Source organism: Phragmites australis, chromosome 7 (assembly GCF_958298935.1).
Source record: "Phragmites australis chromosome 7, lpPhrAust1.1, whole genome shotgun sequence".
NCBI classification, from domain to species: domain Eukaryota; kingdom Viridiplantae; phylum Streptophyta; class Magnoliopsida; order Poales; family Poaceae; genus Phragmites; species Phragmites australis.
The window spans coordinates 36,210,133-36,233,709 of NC_084927.1; the positions used below are offsets into that span (position 1 = coordinate 36,210,133).

The 23,577-nt window shown below is 44.4% G+C and overlaps 3 protein-coding genes and 1 pseudogene across 3 annotated transcripts; 2 read left to right on the forward strand and 2 right to left on the reverse strand.

Annotated features, from left to right (window-relative positions):
• The first annotated feature begins 516 nt into the window (after positions 1 to 516).
• LOC133925114 (protein IRX15-LIKE-like) lies at positions 517 to 1,925 on the forward strand. Its single transcript, XM_062370961.1, has one exon. It carries the CDS (start codon positions 762 to 764, stop codon positions 1,692 to 1,694), a length of 933 nt encoding a protein of 310 aa, XP_062226945.1. The 5' UTR covers positions 517 to 761; the 3' UTR covers positions 1,695 to 1,925.
• A 6,671-nt stretch (positions 1,926 to 8,596) lies between these two features.
• LOC133925116 (AUGMIN subunit 7-like) lies at positions 8,597 to 11,871 on the reverse strand. The gene is made up of 9 exons (XM_062370962.1): positions 11,650 to 11,871; positions 11,420 to 11,505; positions 11,268 to 11,329; positions 11,024 to 11,115; positions 10,643 to 10,768; positions 10,376 to 10,466; positions 9,868 to 9,975; positions 9,618 to 9,716; positions 8,597 to 8,972 (listed from the first exon to the last, which is right to left on the reverse strand). The coding sequence occupies exons 1-9, from the start codon at positions 11,781 to 11,783 to the stop codon at positions 8,784 to 8,786; spliced, it is 987 nt and encodes a 328-aa protein (XP_062226946.1). The 5' UTR covers positions 11,784 to 11,871; the 3' UTR covers positions 8,597 to 8,783.
• Positions 11,872 to 15,292: 3,421 nt separating this feature from the next.
• Positions 15,293 to 16,049, forward strand: LOC133925637 (pyruvate kinase, cytosolic isozyme-like; annotated as a pseudogene).
• A 2,017-nt stretch (positions 16,050 to 18,066) lies between these two features.
• Positions 18,067 to 21,809, reverse strand: LOC133925117 (oryzain alpha chain). The gene is made up of 5 exons (XM_062370963.1): positions 21,249 to 21,809; positions 19,975 to 20,210; positions 19,735 to 19,875; positions 18,597 to 19,046; positions 18,067 to 18,478 (listed from the first exon to the last, which is right to left on the reverse strand). The coding sequence occupies exons 1-5, from the start codon at positions 21,703 to 21,705 to the stop codon at positions 18,371 to 18,373; spliced, it is 1,392 nt and encodes a 463-aa protein (XP_062226947.1). The 5' UTR covers positions 21,706 to 21,809; the 3' UTR covers positions 18,067 to 18,370.
• Between the last annotated feature and the right edge of the window lie 1,768 nt (positions 21,810 to 23,577).

Consider the following 23,577-nt stretch of genomic DNA (forward strand, 5'->3'; position numbering starts at 1 on the left):
TATTTTGATAAATATAGTGATATTTGTTACCTATTTTTCATTTTTGCCGTGTCCAGGGTCCCATGCTATGAATTGGGATCCTCTAACTTAAAAAACAAAAGTCATGTTAAATCTTAAATGTATGATTAAGATTTGATGCTACAGCAGCTGACTACAAATTATTGTAGTGTCTCTCAAGTGAAGTGGTTCTAGACCTATGCTATCGCCATATGCATTAGAACATCTCAAATAAATTATCTCACGAGTTATATTTTCTTTGTGAAGAGTTTTTTTTTTCTTTAGTATTTTAACAGTTTTTTTTTCACGAAATGATATCTAAACTTATTCCCTTCACTTGATATTCTCTTATTTTCTTTTACAAATCCCTTGAAAATTTTTATTGAAGATAAAAAATAAAAAGAATAAAAACAAAAAAAATTAAGAAAGTAACAAAATGAAAAAAAAATAGTTAGAGATTGCCTTACAGGTCGTAAGATGAGCAGGGATAACTTATATCCGCACGAACAACGTGCCCCCGCCTTACGCGGTGGATTTGGTACCAAAGCAAGGACCAACAGCTTACAAAGGTATTGGTCTCCACTAGCTCCTTAATCCAGCTGACCGACTCGCAGCTGGGACGAAGTCCCCGACGACCTCTTTCCCCTCCCCTCCCCTCCCTCGCCGGCAGCCCAGCGCCAAGTCCACCCCCCCCCCCCCCCCGCCTTCCCCGCTTCTGGTCCGCGGAATCACTGTGAAATCGAGCAAAAACACGCAGAAAGAAAATGATGAAGTCTATGGGCAGCCGCGACAAGCTCTCGGCGGCCGCCGCGGCGTCGAGCCACCGCCGCGTCCTCGTCCTCGTCTTCGCCTCCTGCTTCGCCTTCGCGACCTTCCTCACCTTCCTCTACACCACCTCCCACTTCACATCCGCGTCCGGCGCGGGCTCGGGCTCCTCTGCTTCCGGCGGCGGCGGGTCGGAGTCCGCGCTCCCTGTCCCGGTGTTCGAGGCGCTGGTCCACTACGCCTCCATCTCCAACGCCACGCACCGCATGTCGGACACGGACATCCGCGCCATCGCCGCCGTGCTCCGCGCGCGCGCGCCCTGCAACTTCCTCGTCTTCGGCCTCGGCGCCGAGTCCCCGCTCTGGCTCGCGCTCAACCACGGCGGCCGCACCGTCTTCCTCGACGAGAACGAGTTCTACGTCAAGTACCTCGAGCCGCGCCACCCGGGGCTCGAGGCCTACGACATCTCCTACACCACCAAGGTGCGCGACTTCCGGGACCTCCTCCAGGCGGCGAGGGCATCGCGCGCCAAGGAGTGCCGCCCCGTGCAGAACCTCCTCTTCTCCGAGTGCCGCCTCGCCATCAACGACCTGCCCAACGACCTCTACGACGTCGCCTGGGACGTCGTCCTCATCGACGGGCCGTCCGGGTGGAACCCGACCTCGCCGGGCCGGATGCCGTCAATCTTCACCACCGCCGTGTTGGCCCGCTCCGGCGCCACGGCGGCCAAGGGCCCCACCGACGTGCTGCTACACGACTTCCAGTTCGAGGTGGAGCAGGTGCTCAGCAAGGAGTTCCTCTGCGACGAGAACCGCGTCGCCGGCAGCGGCACCCCATCGCTCGGCCACTTCGTGATCCACCCGGGCGGCCCGCGCGACGCCTTCTGCTCCGGCCAGCAGAGCTCGACATCGAAAGAGAAGACGCGCAAGTAATTAGTCAATCTTTCCACGGAATCATTAGCCTCTCTCCCCTTTCTTCTTGGCTAATTTCCACCACTTCTCCTCTCCTCACCTTTTATTTCTATTTATTTTGCTGCAAATATGTTGGTTGTTTTCGGGGCGATAGTTGTAACAACCCTAATGATATGATTGCCTCGATCACAAAAGAAGAGGGCAAAAAATAGAAACGATAATAAATATAAGGGCTTTACACTTCACAGTTCACATTAACGCAAAAAAAGATGTGATCATGTAATGGTAAATAAATCTGATGAGGAGGCGATTTGGTAGCTGGTGGGGAGAGGCCGACGGCAGCTGGCAGGATCGGGATGAACGGTGCGGTGGTTGGATCAGGGGCGGACCTCTGAATGCCCAGAATTTTTAGCAAATAATTAAGTGTACATATATATTTGGTATATGAATGGGTATGTAATTAATTTGAAGCTTATGGTTAGGATCATTTGTTTAAATTTTTTTTAGTTTTATCCTATGAACTTCTTAAACAAGTATTTGATGACTCTTATTTAATAACTCAAACTCTTTATTAAAGATATATAAAATGTTTAAAAGGTGAAAAGTCTTGAGAGTTTTCAACCATGCTTATTTAAAGAGATAAGGGTATCATGTATCCAATTGTTTATAAGCTTCTTAAGTTGGTGTTAGTTTTTTTCTAGCAACTACTAGCGGTGAGAGAATATTTCGGTAATGAATTATTCAAAGAATAAATTAAGAAATAGAATAGAAGACTATTTATTGAATGACTGTCTGATTACATTCATTAAACGTCAGTTTTTAGTAAGTTATGAACGAGATCATGATATCATACATCCAATCTATAAAGGAGCGTGTAGTTAAATTATACTAGTTATTATTAACTTTGGGAGGTTGTCTCTGATATGAATAATTTGTATTATAACATAGAGTTTAATATTATGAATTTTATCTTTTTCATTTAATACGGTAGCAGATATTATACATCCAATCCATAAAGGAGCGTGGAGTTAAATTATACTAGTTATTATTAACTCTTGGAGTTTGTCTCTGATATGAATAATTTGTATTATAACATAGAGTTTAATATTATGAATTTTATCTTTTTCATTTAATACTTTATGCTACCGTCAAAGTTTAAATGTCCAACCCAAGTTTCCTGGGTTCGCCACTTTGGATCCATCCGACGGGTTTTCTTTTTCACTCCTTCCCTCTCGGATGCGTGCCAGGCGGTAAAGCGGATCAGTTCGTCCTACTAGCCTCATCTGATGTGCATGTGTCCATTCGTTTGGATCAGCGCCATGGAGTCATCAGATCGAGAGAGAGAGTTGAGCGGATGCGCGCTTGTATCCGTGCGAGCCCCGTTGTTTGGCTAAAGTTAAGCGTCTTTTGCAGCAACGTCCGATCCGACCGCTCAACGACTCCATGAAAATGGAGAACATGTGTCGCCGAAGTGGCAACGAGCAGACACCGACTCTCATCAGCTCGCTCCTCTCAAGCTGCTTCCTCCTCCTCCTCGCTCCTGTACGCATTGACCGAAGCATTGTACATCGCTGCAAAACCATGTCCCTGCCTCTCTATAGTGCTGTAGGAGTACTAACTATCCTGACCGCGTAAGCAAGAGCACGCGCACGCAACGTGTAAGCACGCAGCAGAATTGACCGCGGTTTGTGGCTTTTCGGTTTGGACTCGTCGAAAGGCTGCGCCAGATTTTTTGTCCAAAACTGCCTTCTGGACTCTGAAGTCTGAACACTGATTGAGACGGGACACCGGCAGGTTGGGCAAATTGGGATTGAACGTTAACGAGCAGGTTTTTTCTCTCAGCAAACACAATCTTTTCGAGCTTGATGATGATGATCTTTTAGGAACTGATGATGATTGACTGACCACGTTGTGCGCTCCACTATTTAAGGTCTGTTTATTTTTGTTGTAGATTCTGAAAAGCAGGTTATAGAAGCTGGATTATGAAAAGCTTTTAAATTGTAGATTTAAAATTTTTTGATGAATAATTTAGTAAAATAGACTTTCACAATCTATCAAAAACCGAGAAAAATCAGCTTCTCAGATTCCCACAATTTAACTAACAGATTTTAAAAAACTATAAAAAAAAACTACCTATTTATTTCAGCTTCGAAATATAAAAACTGAAAACAACAATCTAACACAAACAAACAGAGATTGTTCCCTCAAATAACATAGCCGCTCTCGCCCTGCTGTTTGCCGTCAGATCAGATGTGCTGCTTGTCTCCGGGGGCTTTCCCAATACTAGAATCGAACAACTCATAGGACAAATATAAATTGGATTTGGGTCGGTACGGGCGATCGACGTTACAGGCTGCCCCAGCCGCAACCCATTTGGTGACTTTTTTAGGCAAACCGGGTGACATGCCAACCACCCCCCTCCAAACGCCTATCACGATCAGTTTTCTGGCTAGAGAATCCAGAGATGGAATTGGGAATTTCAGTTAGTGACATATCCGTGGCAACCTACCATTCAAAACAGAGTTAGGAGAGCCAAATGCTTAGTTGCTTATAATATATTTCCTCCTGTCGCAAATACATGATATTTTAGATAAGAACTAGTCAAACTTTTAAAAAATTTACTGTCAATAACTTTTGATATATTTAATTTCAAAACATATATATTATATGTGTGGAGTTGTCTTCAAAAATATTTCATAATATCATAAACTTATTGAATGTATAAGTATATCCTAGTTAAACATAGTTATCAAAGATACACATTGAAAATTGTGCTATGTTCAAAACTTTAAATATTTTTAACTCAGGGAGTACTATCACGCCGGTCATCTCGAGTGAAATTGGACAAGGGGCTGTAATGCTACATCGTATTCGGATATCACATATCAGGGTGGTTTCACTCTCAGTTTTGCTGCGAGATTCCTGTCATTTAGAGTATGATGTTGATTGTTACTGACTTACTGATGATGGCAACGTGAGACCATTAGTAACCAGCGTTGGAATTTAAAGAATTTCTTTCTTTTTTTTGGTATAACTCAGCAAGACATTGAGGTGTTCGATCTATACGGACATCGTACCAGCATGTTTTAGTGCATGTTGAGTATAGTGCGAATATATGAGCATATATATCAATATTTCATAAAGGAAAGAGCTATAGATAAACAACAGGACTCCAATACACATGATAGCACAAAGTAGTACTGCAATATAACAGATAAACAAGTACTAATCATGTGAACTTTAGCTGCTGAAACTGAACAGGGAGGACAGGAATTAAAGTATAACATTGTTCTCAGATTTAATTTTGCAACACTTGGCTCCAGGTCTCAAAGAACCTGCTCCCTAAACATTGCAAAATTGCATATCACCAAATTGAGTTTAATCTAAGCCTCAACTAGCTTCAGAACATGTATATCAGTAAAATCAAAGTATGTACAGATACAAACAGTGCTGCTGAAAGAATCAAAATCAGACCTCCAGAAGATATTTAATCAGATCATACCATCTACATAACAGTACCAACTCCACCAATATACTGAACTAGCATTTCAGAGGGACCAGGGACCAAATATAGCCATAAGAATGATCTGAATCAACATATCATAGACCATATACCAGATATAGCAACAATAATGGTCTGAGTAAGCAGCAGCACTGATCTAAAACATCATATACACGTCTGAAGCTACTTTACTTAGACTACTCTACAATTTTCAATGCAAATAATCATCATTGAACTAAAACCCAAGCCTCTGATCAGATCAAAGAAGAAGAAAATGTATACTCACAGAGAGATGCAATCAAAAGCATGAATAACAGAGGCTAGGCACGGCTCTTCAGCCGCTGTCCCAGAAAACCTATCACCCGCCGTTGCCGGAGGGAGTGGAGATCGGAGATACAAAGCCCTACCACACTGCGACGGTACGTGTGGGCAAATCTCGGCACTGCAGCTCTGAATACCACCAAATTCTCACTTCCCAGCAACAGCCGCACCGGCCACAGCCCAACAGCAGCTCGAGCTCAACACCAGTGCACAGCCGAGAAGCAAAATAAGGAAGGGAAAACAAAATATGTGAGTCAATCTCTTCTCTGCAACCCCATAGAAGAAATGAGGAGATAGATATAAGGGTCGAAGGAGCACGAACATCACAGGGATCAGAACCCCTCCGATCCAGCCGCGCCCCCATGGACCAAGCGATTCCAATCGGATCTGGCCTCCAACGGCAGCAGGCGCAACTCCAGCCGAGCAAATCCCGCAGGACTCGGAGAGAGCACCAGCCGCCACCAGCCCCATCGCTCGAGCTCCCTTATCCCTTCCCCTTTCCTTTTTCCTCTTAATTTTCCGAAACCCTAGCAGCCGATATAAATACAGAGAGCATACGGGCCTGGGCCGAAAACGAGAAAGGGCTGGGCCAAGCAGCAGAACTTGAGGCCTAAAAGGAGATTTCTCACATTAAAATTTCCATAAAAATACAACAGTGCATTCAGTTTGTCATTCTTTGTCAGTCGGCTCACCCCTGTTCAGTACGCGTACCTACCCAAAAATTCAGCTTTGTTTTGGTCAGGAAGTACCATATCTTGACCATGCGTACTGCTACGACACGTATCCTATTGAATGGGTGCTAAATCCGTCGTACTTCTCTGTTTCTTTCCTTCTTCTTTTTGGCGAGAGGGAGATTGAAAACCCAAGAGCTAGCTAATACTTGTGAGAAGCACATGTAATGACAATACCGACTGAATTCGATAAACAATCTTGCAAGTTATAGTTCAGTACAATACCGAGCTTGAACTCTAACTGACAATACCAATGATAGTTGCAGAAGCTCCAACAGTTTACGCGCGGACCGACTGAATTCGATGTGACACCGACAAGTCCTAATTTCTATATCGTGTGTAAACGCTCTATTGGCAGCAAAGTGATCCCATTTCACTTGGTTTCGTTCCACTTGTAGCAAATCGAGTATTATATTGTGTGTACTATATGTTGCAGATGCCCGAAACTTTTTCCATTATTAAAAAAACTTGTACCATTACACATGACAAGCTTTGCAAACTGGGGTGTCTTTTGGTTAGAACAAAAGACAACTACCGTTCAGTCTATAAAAACATCTCTAATCATATTTCTTTTATTTCATTTCCTTTCTGATTTCTCTTCTCATTCTTATTTTTTTTAATTTGTTTTATCTTTAACAGTTTCTCTTTGAAGTGAATCGTAAAGGTAATATAGAGATAATTTTGGAGTGGAGGGAATGAGAGAAAATCTTTTTGTAAAGTAAACCGTAAAGAAAACCGTTGTAATATTGAAGAGAACAAGAAGAGAATTTCAGTTGAAAGGAATGAGATAGAGAATCTCTTTATGAAAAAAAAAATCGTTAAAATATTGAAAAGAACGAGAATCCTTTTGCAAAGGAAAGGAGACTCACAAAGAAAAAATATTAGAGATGATCTAAAAGTTAGTGCATGCGATCTTTGAGAAATTCGCTGGCCAGCAAAACCGACGCATGTTTACACCAGGCGGAACGAACGTGGAACTGAATAACAGACAGATCGAGCGCTGAGAGTGTGAAAACCACGCACCTGTGACCTGTCGTGATGTGCCGGTGCCCCCCAAAACCGGCTCGAGCCAGGACCCCCCCGGACCCCGGAAGATCGGATGCTTCCGCGGACGCGGAACTTTTGTACACTCGAGGCGACCACAGGTACGAGCGGAGACACGATCGAAATGGGCGGCATCTTGGTAAGGTGACCCGTGACCACGACTCGGCGGCGCTGACGGAGCTTTGGGCCGGGGCCGGTGAGCTGCACCGGCCGGCAAAGATAGGAGGCTGGAGAGAGGTCGGTTAGAGACTATTTTTGATGCTTTTTTCCTTATAAATATGGTAGAGATCGGATGAGAGGTTGATTGGAGATGCTCTAAGTAGCGAATTCCTCATCAGTGAAGTTTCGATCCGTACGAATGGCGTAACAATTTAGGCACGGTCTCAGAGAGAAGCTCGGTGAACTAGATATGACCCTATGAAGCTTTATTGTTTCGTGAGGTTTGCTTTGTGCCTTTTCTACTCGGCTTAGGTGGAAAATAAAGAAGAGCCCCTCTGGAATAGCTTAGGACCCGAGCTATCAGTGAGATACCACTCTGGTCTCTGGAAGAGTTCGGATTCAAACTTGTGTCAGGCTCGCAGGCAAGGGACAGTCTCAGGTGGCAGAGGTGAGAACGGCGCCGGCCACGGCGGGAGCCTTAAGATGTGTCGGCTCTTACCGGAAGGCGTCAGGCTCCGCCTCCGGGAGGTAAGCGCGATCCCTGAAACCTGTGCGTCTTGCAGCCAAATATCACTGCACACTCACGAGTTGTATCTCGCACGGGTATCGGCTCCGGTGAAGGCTGGCGCCGCCGGATCGAAGGGTGCTTATGTGAGCCATGCTGCTTTGTCGAGGGACAAGCTGTGCGCGTTTTGGATGTCCCTCTCGCCCGTAACTGGGGACGCTAGTTCTTACGGAAGAATAAACATAGCACACAAGTGCAAGTCTTATACAACCGGGTAGGCGGGAGATGTAACGCCGTACTGTATTTGCGTGAGCCATATAATATCATCGAACAACTACTACGTTATCTTTCGAGTATTCCCTGACAACATATCTGAAGATCCTCCTCTGGCAAGTGGCAACTTCAGTGAAAGTATACAGGACAACAGCTCTATTGGTGATCTTCCGGACACTAGACACTAAAGGAGCGCATGGTAACTCGAAAAAAAAAGGGGATCGCATGGTACCCCCTGAGAGAGAGAGAGAGAGAGAGAGAGAGAGAGGAGCGCATGATTCAAAGACACAATAACGCAAGCTGTGACAAAGTGTATTTGAAGAGTGAATATCTGATCAATAGGATAAAAGGGCATACATATACAAGTACGGCACAAACTCGAAAGAACTCTAGAGATGATGTTTTAGTAAGTTATTTCAATCTACTGAATTACCAACTACAGACACAAGTGCACAACAACGAATGGGACAAGCTTTACTACATACCACAACTGACACTAAAATGCAAACAATCGAATCACTACAAGCTTCCATAAATTCCATGGAGTTGTATCTTGATATCCTAGAGCTGTAAAATTATAGTGTTTCTCCCTGCTCCCGTGCCACGGAAGTTGAGAGGATGGAAAGACTGTGATTCAAGAATGTCAGTGCAGATTCACAATCTGAAATAATTTTGGTTACAGATGAAGGCTCATTAGACGCCGACAGAGACCCAGCAGCCATTGCAGTATATGAATCTCGCAGGCTCCTCAAATTCCCTAGGAACTGCAAAACCACAAATAAAGCACTCATGTCGAGGCATGCTTTGTAGGCTAGCAACGACTAGCCCAAAGCCAGATGGCTTAACACCAGATTACCTGCGCTATCTAGCCTAGTCGCAAAGAACATGAAAAAAGAGCTGAAGAAGTTTCCCATTAATCGAACAGAGAGTGCTATTGTCAAGAACTCACACTCATGTCGAGGCATGCTTTGTAGGCTAGCAACGACTAGCCCAAAGCCAGATGGCTTAACACCAGATTGCCTGCGCTATCTAGCCTAGTCGTAAAGAACATGAAAAAAGAGCTGAAGAAGTTTCCCATTAATCGAACAGAGAGTGCTATTGTCAAGAACTCAAGATAGAGCATAACTATACCGTCTACATGAGATCCTACCACCTTATTTCAAGATATTTAACAGCGTAGAATACAAAGAATGCTCAGTAAATGAAGAAATGAAGAGAAGTTATAGCTATTTAAAGCTGGCAGGTTAGTTTTAATTTTCCAGCAGAAATGCAGAATGTTTAATTCCTGTTGGGCACACTGTTTTCATTCCTTCAAACAACCAGATCACGACATGTAGAGCAGCGATGGAGAAGAAAATTGAAATGAGCAAACAAATGGCCAACAAATGAGTCAAACATTCCAATAGTACCTTTAATAGTGTGTTATATGCCTCCAACAGGCGATTAGCAGCTGGACCAAAGCCATGTAATTGTGGCACCTCCATCATGTGCGTCCAAGGATGAATCTCCTGCATTGACAATAGCACCTTTATTATCTAACAACTGAAAAAACATAAAAATATCAATCACTAGCAGAAAATGATATGTTAAGGATATTCCTCTGGAACATATACAGAATATATGAGGAGAAAACGTAGGAAGTGTCACACCGATGTTCACCTTAGTATATATTGTATTGAAGGATTTAACCGTTTCCAGAAACGACTGCAAATGTTCCCTCAACTTCAACTCTGTCTCAGCGTAGTCTTCATTTGGATTATAGTCATACTGAGCACCAGCAATTATATTGTTAGTGTTATAAATATCATGCTACAGATTACTACTGTGTCTACGGCATAGAAGTTTCAGATCATAGTGTAATAAGAAGTTCTATTTATCAACAAAATTAAGCTAAATGGTGGTTGGATGCTTTCAAGATGCAGATTGGGATGGAAAAGACATGAACTAAGACAAGATCAGAAGGTACTGGATGATATCCCTAACAGTTTTCTAAGGCTGGCTGAGATAAGTAGGACACAATGTTTATGAAATATAAAGCTTTGGAAGTACGAAGAGGTAAAGCTAGTGAAATATAGTTAAAATGTCTCAGGTTCTGGTCAAATAGGAACCAACCAATAGCAAGTGGCGCTGAATTCAAACTTTTATTCAACTTTATATCTTGCAGTACCTTAGATGCCAACTCCTGAACCATCTGTTGCAAATTTGACATCTTTTTGGTATATTCAGAGAGCTTCAACTCTAGTTCTGATATATCTGGCCTGCAAAATGAGAATTTAACTCAGATTTAGAAAATATCAAGGTGGTTATTGACATTTTTTTCGTCAATTGGGTGTCAGGGGTGGCAAAAAGGATCCAGATCACCGAAGCAATTCTGTGGGTGTTTGAACCACATAAACAATGCAGTTGAGAAGAATATCAAATTGGAAGTACTTACAAGGGGTAAACTGAATGTATTTGAACATCTGCAGGAAAAAGCTTGCACTCCTCTGAAAAAATTTGGGCTTGTTTCTCCGCAATTGAATCTAAGAGTTGCACATCCTTTGCCAACTGCTCATCAACACTACCAAAGTGCAATTTGTTAGCACTTAATAAATGATCTTATATTGCAATTAACATATTATTTTCTATATAGTGAAGTTCATTTTGCATCAAATGTCCCTTTTATTCTCAAAATACTGGAAAAGTTAAATGAAAAACAACTACAGAATTACCACAAGCTGACCTAAGTTTATGTATACTCTTTCCTGTATAATCAAAATCAACATTGTAGGTATATTTAATTTCTGATAAAAAAATAGTCAAGTATAAACTCAACCTCCATTCTGGATTGTCAGCATAGCAACTAGCTTCCACTAGATCCACGATGAGACGGAGCAGCTCTACCCGCTCTTCATAGCTGCCTCTACCCTGCAATCACGACAGTTATCAACCCACAAAAGATGACACACCATACATTTCAGTTCGCAATTCTCTCATGCTAGACATCTCGCGTGATAGCAGCAGCCATAATTCAGCGAACGTAACCGCATAACACCGACAGGGCCACCCATTTCTCTCACTTGAATGGCTTCGGTGTCGACCGAAGGCGTGATGCCAAGGAAATTCGCTACCTCCGCCAGGTCTGCAGAACCCCAAGCTTTCCACCGTCAGCACCACGCGTGATCCCAGGAATAGCAAACATTTTAGATGCGGGGCAAATCAGAAAACTTACGTTGGATTCTGCTGTTCTCCTCGTCGCGGTCGAGGCTATCGCCCTGCCAGTTCTGCTGCGTGAACGGCGATCTGTCGCCTAGGAGCCTCCGGAACACACATCAAGCAAGCAAAACTCTCAGTTTCGAACCCGAACTCCAAAACCGCAGGACGAATCTAGCAGATAGATGGCGACTCCCAGACAGGAGGAGGGGTGGAGAGGAAATGTGGCACGGAAGGGTGGGCGCGTACCGGAAGAAGAGCCACTCGAGGAGGCGGTAGCGCTCGACGCCGGCGAAGAGGAGGGACTGCGCGGGGGCCTTGGCGGGCGGGTAGGCGAGCACGGAGAGCTTCCGCTGGATCTCCTCCGTCTGCTTCGACGCCATGGGTGCTTCTGTCACGGACCTGGGGCTTACCGGCTGTCAAGTGGGCCAGCCGGCACTCTGTAGCTGTGAGGGTCTACGAAAGGAAGCCAACAAGGCTCTGTTTGTTTCTTGGTTCTGATTTTATTTTTACTGTTGTTAAAAGTTAGAAGTTAAAATAAATTAGGTTTTGAATAAATGGTTTTCGGAGAAGTTAGAAAACTGTTTCTGAGTAAAATAAATTAAAGATGAGAAACTTGCTGAGAGACACTTTTCTAAGAAGCTGTGTACTGAGAAGCCAAAAATTTATTGTATAAATCAACTATCTATTTCCAAAAGTATATTTTCATACAAGTTAAAAGTACAATTTTTTAGAAAAGTTCAAAAGTAGAAACTCAAACAAACAGACTGTCATTCTCTCTCTGTTTCGATTCTTCTTTCATGTCCTCTCTTCGTAGTCTCTATTTTTTCTTTATACCTAATCTAGTTTGATGTTTCCTCTACACTATTTTTCTCACAAGTATATCTTTGTACTTGTGTACTTATGAGTTTACAACATAACATTCAGTTAAGTGGATTTAGTATTCTATGATCAAATTGGTTGAGAGATTAAGTGGGTACGTGACAATTGGTATCAGAGATATCGATACTTTAAGTGGTGGAGCAATGGCTATGAATTTAGTCGAAGGAGTTTGTGGTGGCGGTGCACACCACCTGTTCGGTGAAATGCCAAATCGGCTCGACACGACATCGAGTTGTCTTCTTCGTGTCATCGTGAGCTTCGTGCGGTACCCGGTGACCGAGGGGGTGTTGCACGAAGTCTTCGACATCCACGGGTCGACCGCGGTGTGAGTGCTCGCGTTGAGGCGTTCGTGAGTTCTGGATGAGCTGAAACGTGGAGCAAGCCTAGCGAGCTACCCACGGGCACAACGTCTACGACGAATATTGCATGTTGGACGTAAGTGGTGTTCCTCTCCTTCCCAGTGTTGATAACCACTGCGGTGAGACATCAACATCAGCATCAACTTCAACCGTGGCAACATCGGCGTCAGCTTCAAGCATCGCATCTGCTTTCGACCAAGGTTTCCACGGATTCGTTTTTCGTGTCACAATGAGCCACGTGCTCTACCCCGTAACCACGGAGGTGCTTCGGCAAGTGCTCTATCTATTCGGCGTAGAGAACATCAGAGTGACCACAAGGCACGGCGGAAGTGAGGTAGTGGCATTCATCGTGTTTCAATGGTGCTGAGACGTCGTGCATGCTCGTGAAGCGCTACATGGCCACAACATATGGGATGGATGCTACTAGTTGAGTGTCGAACACATGCAATCTCCTACCTCAGCGCCAGTTCCTACGTCGATGTCCACCACTGTTGTGTCGGCGTTCACCACTGCACCAACATCGGCCACACCCACTACTCCTACGTCATTAGCGACCCTGACACCAACACCCACCATTCACGTGCCCGTCGCTGCGCCCAAGTCCACCATGGCATCTATCTCAGTGTACTCTAATGCATCGGCATCCGCCATGGTGTTTGCATCCACCACAACAGCCATCGATGACGTGAAACTCCATCGGTCCCTGTCGAAGACCGTGCACCAGGACCATTTCGAGCCAAATGTGGAACAACCACCACCCACCCTCAACCACTCGACCTCGGCCTTTTCGCATCCGCCGCTTGGACAAGTTGGCTAGGGGCTAGCCAAGGAACTTCTTGCACCCGCGTTGCACGGCTAGGCAGAAGACGGGGTCCATCAGCGACATCATCTAACTACAACCAATGCCTTGGCCATCTTTTGGGCGTAATTGAATGTACTTAAAGTTGCCTAGAGGGGGGTGAATAGGCTTTTCTGAAAATTAAAACTAAATAGCGGATTAAACAGATGCCGGATACTCTGGTGAAGGTTGGATACTCCAGTCTGTTCGGAGTATCTGGTCTATACAGATTATCCGGTCTATACAGAATCTCGAGAACAACTGAAGCTAAGCAAGTATAACTAAGGATTAAAAGATAGCAATAGTTCTATTATCAGCACAATGCTTAAACAACAAGAGTTAATAGCAAGATGATCACAAAAACTAATTATATGGGAAAAATTCCAAAACTACACAACTAGTAAAACTTGCACAAGTGATGAGACAAGAAATTATCCCGGAGTTCAGCCATCTCACAAAGAAGTGCCTACGTCTCCGTTGAGGAGCTCACAAAGAACCGGGTCTTTTCCAACCCTATCCTCTTCTAGCGACTACAAAGATCAAGCTAGATTTTCTTACTCAAGTTGATGTCAATTATAAACTTCCCGTGGCACTCCACAATGATTGAGTGCTCTACGGGCGATATCTTGCTGTCTAGGAGCACAAGGCTCCAAGAGAAATGATCACAATGTATGCTCGATGATGAACTCAATGCTCAATTGACTCAACTTCACTCCCAAACACAATCTCTCAAATTTGACGCAAAACTAAGCACTAGAGATGTTTGGAGGGCTTTTAAATGCTCTTGGGAAGCTTTGTGAAAGTGAAGCTCAGCAGCAACAGCAAGCAATAAATGATAGGGGTGTGTGGGGTATATATAGCTCACCCTCAAAAACTAACCGTTACTGTTCTGATATACCTATCCCAGAGTATCCGGTGAACACGGAAGTCTCCGGCCTGAAATCCAAAACGGGGTCAGTACAGTGTCAGAACTAGCCGTTACGGTTCTGTTGATCTGCCCGAAGTCTCCGGTGAACACCGGAGTCTCCAGACCAGACTTAGTCACCACGGAGAAAAAGTCCGGAGACTTGCCGGACTCTCCGGTCTCTCCAGGTACTGGAGTATCCGGTGAACACCGGAGACTCCGGTCATTTAAATTAAATGCTAACCGAGGCACCCCTGGCGGAGTCTCTCTCGGAGACTCCGGCCAAAACCATTTTCTTCCTGGAGTATCCGGTGAACACCGGAGACTCCGATCTTTTTCTATTAAAAATAAAAGCTTAATCGAGGCACCTCTGGCGGAGTCTCTCTCGGAGACTCCGGCCAAAAATTCACCAACTACCGGAGTATCCGGTGAACACCGGAGACTCCAGACAATTAAAAGTATTCGAAACTGAGGCTCTTCTAGCGGAGTCTTTCTCGGAGACTCCGGCCTAAACAATGAGTACCGGAGTATCCGGTGAACACTGGAGACTCCGGATTCAGTACACACTGTCTATTTTTTTCGGTGTTTGTGGGTGAATGTGTCTCTCAACTATTGGTTCTAATAGGTTATTTTGAGCATTGAGACACCATGAAAGCTAACAGTTGTAACCCTCTTAATAGTACGGCTAACCTAGACTCAATTTCAAAGATAAAACATTTTAAATCCTATTGAGTACTACACAGTACTTTTCTTTTCTTTTCGAGGGGCGTCAATCGTCGTGAGTCTTCACAATTGAGACTAAAACATGTTCATAGCTTCGATAAACATATTAGTTCCTTAATCGTTTTATCATCAATAAGTCAAAACCCACTTAGGGGGTCTAGATGCACTTTCAATAATTACAATGTGATGTTGCGGCTATCACTGGGTCCTAAAATTGGTTCAGGGTGTTTGATGGATGGTAAACCAATCAAGCTAACCAAGGGTCGTAAAATCACTGTTATCACTAATCATGATATCAAGGGCAAAGAGAGTATGATTGCTATGAGTTACAAGGAATTACTTGTAGATTTGAAGCCTAGAGATATTGTTCTATGCGTAGATGGTAATACCCCTTTGACGGTTTGGTCTTGCGATCCTGATGCTGGAATTATGAGGTGTAGGTGGGAGAACACTGCAATGCTCCGAGAGAGAAGAATTGCAATTTGCTAGGAATCATTGTGGATCTCCCTGCGCTGACTAAAAAAGATGGAGACGACATTTAGGATGGGGCATTACAATTGATATTGATATTATTATTACTCTATTCTTGGTCAGTAAAGGATTGGCTATGGTGACTGTCAAACAGGTTCTTGGGCAACATGCCAAGCGCGTTAAGTGGATGCCAAAGATTGAAAACCAAGAGGGTGCAGTGAACCTTGATGACATCTTGGAGGAGACTAATGCCCTTAGGGTTACTAGATGTGATCTAAGAATGGAGATTCCAGTTGATAAGATTTTCCTAGAGCAAAAGATGATGATCTATAGGTACAACATCGTTGGCATGCCTGTTGTTTTTGCTACTCAAGAGCCTGAGTCAATGATCAAACTTCAGAGACCAGCTCGTGCTAAGGCCCCTGATGTTGCAAATTCTGCTTTGTATGTAACCGACTGTGTAGTAGACTAGCAATCCCAAATTGAGGCTGCTGGAATATGGTATGTACACTGTCTTATTGATGACCAGGTTGCCCATGCACTTAAGAGTGAAGGAGTCTATGTTTGGGCTTGCAAGAATCATGACGGAGAAAGGTGCCAATTTGGTAATGTCAATTTGCATCAGGTTTGTTTTTTTGAGGGGGGTGGGGGGTCATATGGTGCTTGCAAGTGAACCACATTTGTATGAGGTTTTGATATTCATTAAGATTAAGGAGGAATTGCTTAGGCAGTTCAAGGAAGTTTTGCCTCTCAACTTGGTGCCATGGTTACGCATGTTAAACTTACGAGGCACAAAATTCTTAGCGGCAGTTACTAGTAAAAAGAGTCGTCTCACTACACTATATAGTTATGTGAGACAATTGGTAATTGTTGGCATTATAGAGTTGTGGGATGTGTGGTTGCTGTGCTACACTGGGTACTGCAACAAATACAAAATTCAGATTATGGGTCGTGCTGATTTTGGGTGGAGGGACTTGCACGATGCGGTAGCTGAAGCGTGATGAAGATTTAGCAACTAATGCACCTCGTAATGATGGACTTGGAATGGATTCAACACATTTGCTGATCTCAGTGCAAGCACAACCTTGTGGTTTCGTAGGGTTTTTTTGTTGCTGATATACCAGTAGCAAACTACTTGTTGTCAAGTGTGCTTTGTTAGGGGGCAACCATTGAAAGCATCTGGTGATATTTGTAGCTTCTCTAGATGCATATGGAGAGGACTCAACTAAAGGTGAGAATGGGGCAAGACACCAACCCTGCTGATGTGAAGTGCTACATTTGCTACATGGACATTCAGGTGTGGCAAACTGAATGGCAGAATGTAACATAGGACCCTGGTGGAATGAAGCTCGACGATATGAGTTCAATTAGTCGCCGTTCATGGTGTCGACTTGGGGATAAGCTAATTCTTAGTGGGAGGAGATTGTCACGGACTTGAGGCTTACCAACTGCCAAGTAGGCCAGCCGGCACTCTATAGTTGTCAAGTGGGGCCGAGCACTTAGTGAGGGTCTACAAAAGGAAGCTAACAAGGATCAGCACATGCATCAAAGAATAGAATTGAAGCTTGCCTTCTTCCTCCTCAGACGATTATCTTCCTCTCTCTGTTCCGATTCTTCTTCCCCCTGATGCTGCCCTCTTTTTCCAGTCTCTATTCCTTCTCTGTACCCAGTCTAGCTTGTTGCTCCCTCTATACTCTATTTCTCTCCCAAGTGTATCTCTGTGCTCGTGGACTTGTGAGTTTGCAACATAGCATTCAGTTGAGTGGATTGAGTGTTCTATGATCAAATTGGTTGAGGGATTAAGTGGGTACGTGATAGCTTCGCTCCGCTCACGATGCGTCCGGTCAATGCTACTGGTGGGGATGGTGGGGACCGAGATGGTATTGAAATTTTAATTCCCCAAATCTATGATGGGATGCGAGCTTCCAGTTCGGGTCGACGATGCGCTCGTCGGAGACACCAGGTCTCCTTTCTGAGTCGTTGACGTGTTCGGCGGCGTCGGGTTCCTTTCTGGCTGGCGAGCTTGCCCGAAGCATTCATCGTCTTCAATGCATTCTAGCTATGTGATGTTACTGTTGGTGACTGCAAAATCTTATGGACTTCAATGGCCCCTCCTCGTCGGTGCACATGTTCGGTGACGATAGATGAGAGATGAAGCTCGAGGTGCCGATGGCAGGACCTATGTTATCTCTGTGTTTTTCTTTATCCCAAATTCCTATTTGAAATATGTTTGTGCTACTGATCGAATAAAATCACCCCTTCTAAAAAATGATACGCAGCGCACTCTCTCCGTTCAGAGCTCGACAAGTAGCAGCTGCTGCTTTGAAGAACAAGAGAGGGACCGATGGCCCGCACAGGTAATCAAACCCATCATCGTACCAACGCCATGGCCACAGAACCAAAAGCACATGATTAGCAGAGAAGTGAGAGAACATGCCAAAGACCTATTCATCAGATAAAGGTATCGGAGTGACAGAATGGCGCAAACATCAAATAAAGCACATGATTGCATCTTGTTCCATTATCAATTTCCATATATAACATCAATCGCAGTTCTGTCGAACTGCTCGGTGAGGAGCTTAGCAAAGCTATCTGAATTCTGCATATATATGCAAAAGCAAATTTGGCAGTTCTGTAAACAACCGAACCCATTCTTCCAGGCTTATGTACAGGAGCACCTATTGTACGGTTATACTTAAACAGCGGCCGCCGCGCCGCGCTTCACGGCCATGTGATCATTTGCAGGAGCTAATCACCATTGCTGTTGACGGCCTAACATCATGCTGCGATTGTTCACGCGCTGCTCTTCCTGCCACCAGCTGCATTGTTACCAAAGAAAGCCCAGTGTGGCTTGGCCAGAGTACGCTTCAGAGCCTTCACTGAGAGTGGGCTGTCCTTGCCCTGATCATCAAGCAGCAAATTAACCCGTTACAATCAGAGGAAATTTACAGTGATTAACGTGTACGTGGTTTCATAATCACGTTGAGGAAAATGTAAATGGAATGGTCCGAGCATTTACCATGAGGCAGGTTCCCTGCTGGACATTGCAGATGGGGTAGTCATGAGGGCAGCAGCTGTAGTGATCGTCGCAACAGGTGGCCCCCTCGAGCGGGCAGCAGCCCCAGGCGAAGCAGGACTTGCCGTACTCGTAGATGCAGCAGCAGGTGGTGCTCTCGGGGCAGGTATAGTAGTTGTCGCAGACGGTGGGCGGCGGGGTCGGGGACGGCGGCGTCGGGCCGGGGTTCGGGGGGTTCTCGCCCTTCTTGAGGGGGTAGGACGGCTCGACGGCGATGCCGCATTTTCCGCTGGACGCCTTGATGTTGCGCTCCATCCGGACGTAGCCGGACTCACCCCAGCTGCCGCCCCACGAGTTCTTCACGATCCAGTAGTCCTTGCCGTTCTCTGTGCCGTAGCCAATGGCCGTGACACCGTGGTCCAGCGCTGTTCCACAGGTTCCAGTGAAGATACCCTGCGAGATCAGGAAATGATGATCAGTACATGGCAGATGCTTCATGGAATTAGCACTATCATTAACAACAATAAAGCATGAGATGGAAAAAAAGGTCTTTGAGGCCAATGCAATGGTTTGAAAATGCCAGGTTCACTTTATGAAAAGGAAAAGCATTTTCAGAATCTTCCGTTCAACTCTGCTGATTTCCAGCAGAAGTGGATGATAGCTCACACCACTTCATCCGCTATGGTACTTACAATAGCACATCACACTTGCCCGTTCCATTAAAAAATGTTTCACAAAGAGAGGACATTAAGCAACAAAGGAACATGATTTATTCAAAGTGGCGGAGGCACTGAAAAACTATTGTATTGCAAAAGTTGCTTGTCTGGATTGTACAAACAAAGTCAGGGGGTATCATAATTGTTATAATAGTTGCAACTTGCAACTGTGTGACAGCAGAATCACTCCTTCTAGTGAAATAATCCTGACTAAAGCGACGTGAAGGAGACAATTTTAAAGCGATCAGGTGGCCCGTTCTAACATGACCATATTTTGTCTAAGGCAGGTGCTCCTAATCCATCAGGGAGATACCAGTAACTTACTGCCCCTACTGACAAATGGACGAGACAGTTTCATAACTTAATTTCTAAACTTAACCACATAGTCAGCAAATGGATTTCAAGAGCAGGCTAGTGACAATTACCGAGCTATAGAGCTGAAACGCTCTGCCACCGGCCTCAATCGCAACACTGACGGGCTGGTTCGCAACCGCCTTCTGCAGACTCTTCTCACTGTTCGGTGTTACATCTTCATAGCTGTCAATCGTAACAACCTTTGCATTTTTCTGCGATTAACCAAACACACAAAGGCAACGGTAAACAAAAACGGCGATGGTTCTTAAAAATCCAAGGGAAGGAGGGAACTAAGAAGGCGAGAAAAATACCCTGTTGACATCGCAACGGTTGTCCGAACCCTTGTAAGGATAGTCCTCCTCCGTGTCGATTCCACCATTGTTAATGATGAACTCGAACGCGTAGTCCATCAGACCTCCATTGCACCCCTGGTTGTATGAAGTGTCACAGTCGACAAGCTCCTGCTCAGACAACGAGATCATGTCGCCCGTAACAATATGGTTGATGCCTTCCACAGCAGCTATTGCTGAGAAAGCCCAGCAACTCCCTAGAAGCGATAAACAAAGATCAGATTTCGATACCATGTTGCCATCAATATCATTGATTTATACGACTTATCCATTAAAAATGCAGGCAAGTGGTGATAAAAAAGGAATAAAATTAAGGGAAAATTTCCCAAATTCAGACAAATAATGATTTCGGCTGGTGATGAATGAGAGTGCAGAGGGATACAGGTGACCAATAGGAACGTCACATGCTAACGGACACAAGAGTCGTGATGAAAGTAGTTTCCAAGAGCCTCTTTCCGTATTGGTACATCTTTCAGTCATACTATGGTAAAACAGCCAAGAAAAATAGGTAAAAAAAAAGAATGAAATTTGTAGAAAATCTCTGTAGGTTACAAAGAATCATCGCATAGATTAGCTTTGAGTTGACACAAGGTAGTATCCGAAATAAACAATTTTGATTTTAAAGGATTTTATTGGGCTTATCTCTATAGTTAGAATTTTGAAGCATACTAATCTATACGTATATACCATCTTTGCATTCTCCATCCATTTTTGTGCATGACTAACGGCATTAGCTTGCTGTTGACCTTCAGGTAGAACATGTTAATCCCCTACTCTCTGTTCATGCGGATACTGAAACTACTGCAAATTGACGAATATATGTCACTGTTTTTCACCTATCGAGGACAAATAAACAAAGAAAAAAGAAGCCTCCTTTGTACTCCCTCCGTCCAAGGCGTATTTTAAAATGAAAAAAGTCTTCAAAAAATAGATTTTGACATTTAATTTATCTTAGATATATTGTTAATTGCTACAAAATTAATATCATATTAAGAGCAGTGTGAAATATGAACATACTTATATAACTTTTATAAACTAAATATAAATATATAATTTGACTAATTGTTAATCAGATTTTATAAATTTTGTTTTTTTTTCAAATAAAAATATGCCTTGCATCGATGGGCGGATGGAGTTCTAGAAACGGATCATCCATCAGCTACAAGATGTAAGAAGGATATCTTCGATTTAGCAGCAGCAAGGCAGAAAGAAAGGTGTAAATAATGGGTGCTTACCGCAGCTGCCCTGGTCCTTGACCTCGGCGACGGCCCCCTTGGTCCTCCAGTCGACGGAGTCCGGCAGCTCCTCGTTGTCGTCAGCCTGGTACCTTGCGCTGACCTTCCTCTCCCTCTGCGGCTTGGTCCTGACGCCGAGGTAGGTTGCGCGGTACTCCTCGTTAGTGAGGTCGGCGAAGCGGTTGAGGCCGAGGCGGAAGGAGTGGACCCCGGCGTCGGCGGCGGCGTTGTGGGCGTCGATGTACCGGAGGTTGTCCTTGAACACCTGGTACCTGCGCTCCTCCTCGCCGATGGCGTTGTACGCCTTGCCGTGGCGCGCCATCCACTCGACGTACATCCGCAGCGTCTCCTCCTCGCTTCTCTCCCCGTAGGACACGATCGACATGTCCGCCGCCGCGGCCAGCGACAGGAGCAGCAGCAGCGCCGCCGCCACGAGCGACGTGGAGGGACTACTCATCTCTGCAGCTACGACTGCAACGAGAGGGCAAGGAAGAAGAGAAGAGGTGAAGGGAGTGGAGCAGGTAGACCGGTAGAGGTCGAGGCTTTCGTCTTCCCTTTTCTTCCATGGCGGGGTGTCGCTTTATACAAATGGGGGCATGGGAGTGGTGGGCTCAGATTCCGCGATCCCTTTGGCTATTTTATTTTTTGTTCGAAGATGTCCTTCTCCTTTGCAGAGGGTAAGAAGTGTTCAAAACAACCATCCATTAAAGAAGAACAGATGTTTTTATATTAACATAATAATTGTTAAGTGAAATAGACAAGGAGCAACTACTAAATAAAAAACAACCAAAGATGACTAAAACAAGGAAAATTAACACCAAAAGAATATATATATATTCCTCTCTTTTTTGTAGCGGGTAATATTTTTTTCTTGACGTGGATGGGTTGGATTGGATTGGAGGTGAGCAATATGTTTTCCTCTCTTTTTTTGTAGCGGGTAATATTTTTTTCTTGACGTGTTGTCGTGAAATGTGTTTAGCAGCTTAGTCTAAATGAGTAATTAATTTAGAGACCCCGGTGGGGGGGGGGTATCGTGTGAAAACAGACATGGAGAAGAGGTGGTAACGTGGAGGTGGATGATTTTGACTGAGATTATTTGTTTTTACTGCTGTTTAATCCGTTGTAGTTTAGGCTGGCTTAGTTTGATTAGTCACCGGGCGGAGAGAACAAGGAGAAAGTGAGACGATTATCGAGTGGATTAGCTGCGCGTCTTCTCTAATCACGAAGGTTACAATTACGTATCGGAGCATACTTTGTCAAGCGAGCAGGTCACGGGCTGCAAAGTGGAGTAGAAAGTCGATTTTCACGACTGCGACATCTTCGTTTTCGAGCTCGACGTATTAGTGGTAGTAGCTTGCCGGCTTCGACTGCTTGCCGCAAGGTGAGGCACTGACACCGCTCCGGTATGGTCCTACGGTTGCTTGCGGTGGATGACGAGGGAGGCCAATGGAATGGAGGAGAAGTCGTCTAAGTGGACGGAGGAGAGCCAAGTAAGCCAAGCAATGCAATGCAGCTCGGAACGCGACGTGCTGACAACCGTGGAGATGTTTAGGTAAATTTCCACATGACCTTGCGCATAAAAGACTTATTAAGATCATTTATTTATATTAAAATTTATATCGTATATGTAATTAAAAAATTATAAAGTAGATAAAAAATCAATATATAGATAAGCATTTGATGAAAAGAATGGATGGGTAGGTACCAATTTGGACCATCATTAATAATTTCTTCTCATTTGGTTCACTTACTAGTTTAAAATCCTTTTCTATATGTATTTTCTTCCTAAACTCGTTCCCTTTAATTTTCTGCATTCCAATAACATTCTCTTCTTATTTTCTTTTCCAACAAACTTTTAATATTATATCATTTTCGTATAACTATCAAAAGATATATAATATGGCTGCAATATATGATACGAATACACAAAAGCGGCTCAGTCCGGATGCCCTTTTCTTCTCGATTGCACAGAACAGCCACGCCAGCTTCAACTTCGACCTCCAGGCTCCAGCGCTAGAAGTAGTTGCATGCCTCTGTCTCCAGCCGAGCAGTCAAATCCCCTGAGAGTCCAACTCGACTACGAGACGTAGTTCATCTAGAAAGCTAGCACACAAGATTTTTTGGAGATAGAATCCGGCATCCATCTCAAACCAAATCGAATCCGATTTTGTCCCAAATCCAACGAGATAGAGTCCTGCCCAAATCCTTCAAATAGTAACAAATTCGCCAGAGCCGCCGGAGCCCTGTCGCTGTGAGCAACCAAGTGTCGCCGGCCATCAAGTTCTTTGGGCGGAACCCCTCATCTACACGATGTGTCGTTTGATGGGTG

Excerpts from the sequence above, each read along its gene's own strand:
- LOC133925116 (XM_062370962.1), bottom strand. The coding sequence starts at position 11,783 with ATGGCGTCGAAGCAGACGGAGGAGATCCAGCGGAAGCTCTCCGTGCTC. Across the intron at positions 11,330-11,419 it reads GGAGAACAGCAGAATCCAAC|ACCTGGCGGAGGTAGCGAAT; the intron begins GTAAGTTTTCTG and ends GGGGTTCTGCAG. Across the intron at positions 10,769-11,023 it reads GCTGACAATCCAGAATGGAG|TGTTGATGAGCAGTTGGCAA; the intron begins GTTGAGTTTATA and ends GCACTTTGGTAG.
- LOC133925114 (XM_062370961.1), top strand. The coding sequence starts at position 762 with ATGATGAAGTCTATGGGCAGCCGCGACAAGCTCTCGGCGGCCGCCGCG.
- LOC133925117 (XM_062370963.1), bottom strand. The coding sequence starts at position 21,705 with ATGAGTAGTCCCTCCACGTCGCTCGTGGCGGCGGCGCTGCTGCTGCTC. Across the intron at positions 19,047-19,734 it reads CGTTTCAGCTCTATAGCTCG|GGTATCTTCACTGGAACCTG; the intron begins GTAATTGTCACT and ends CTGATCTCGCAG. Across the intron at positions 18,479-18,596 it reads AGCAGGGAACCTGCCTCATG|GGCAAGGACAGCCCACTCTC; the intron begins GTAAATGCTCGG and ends CTTGATGATCAG.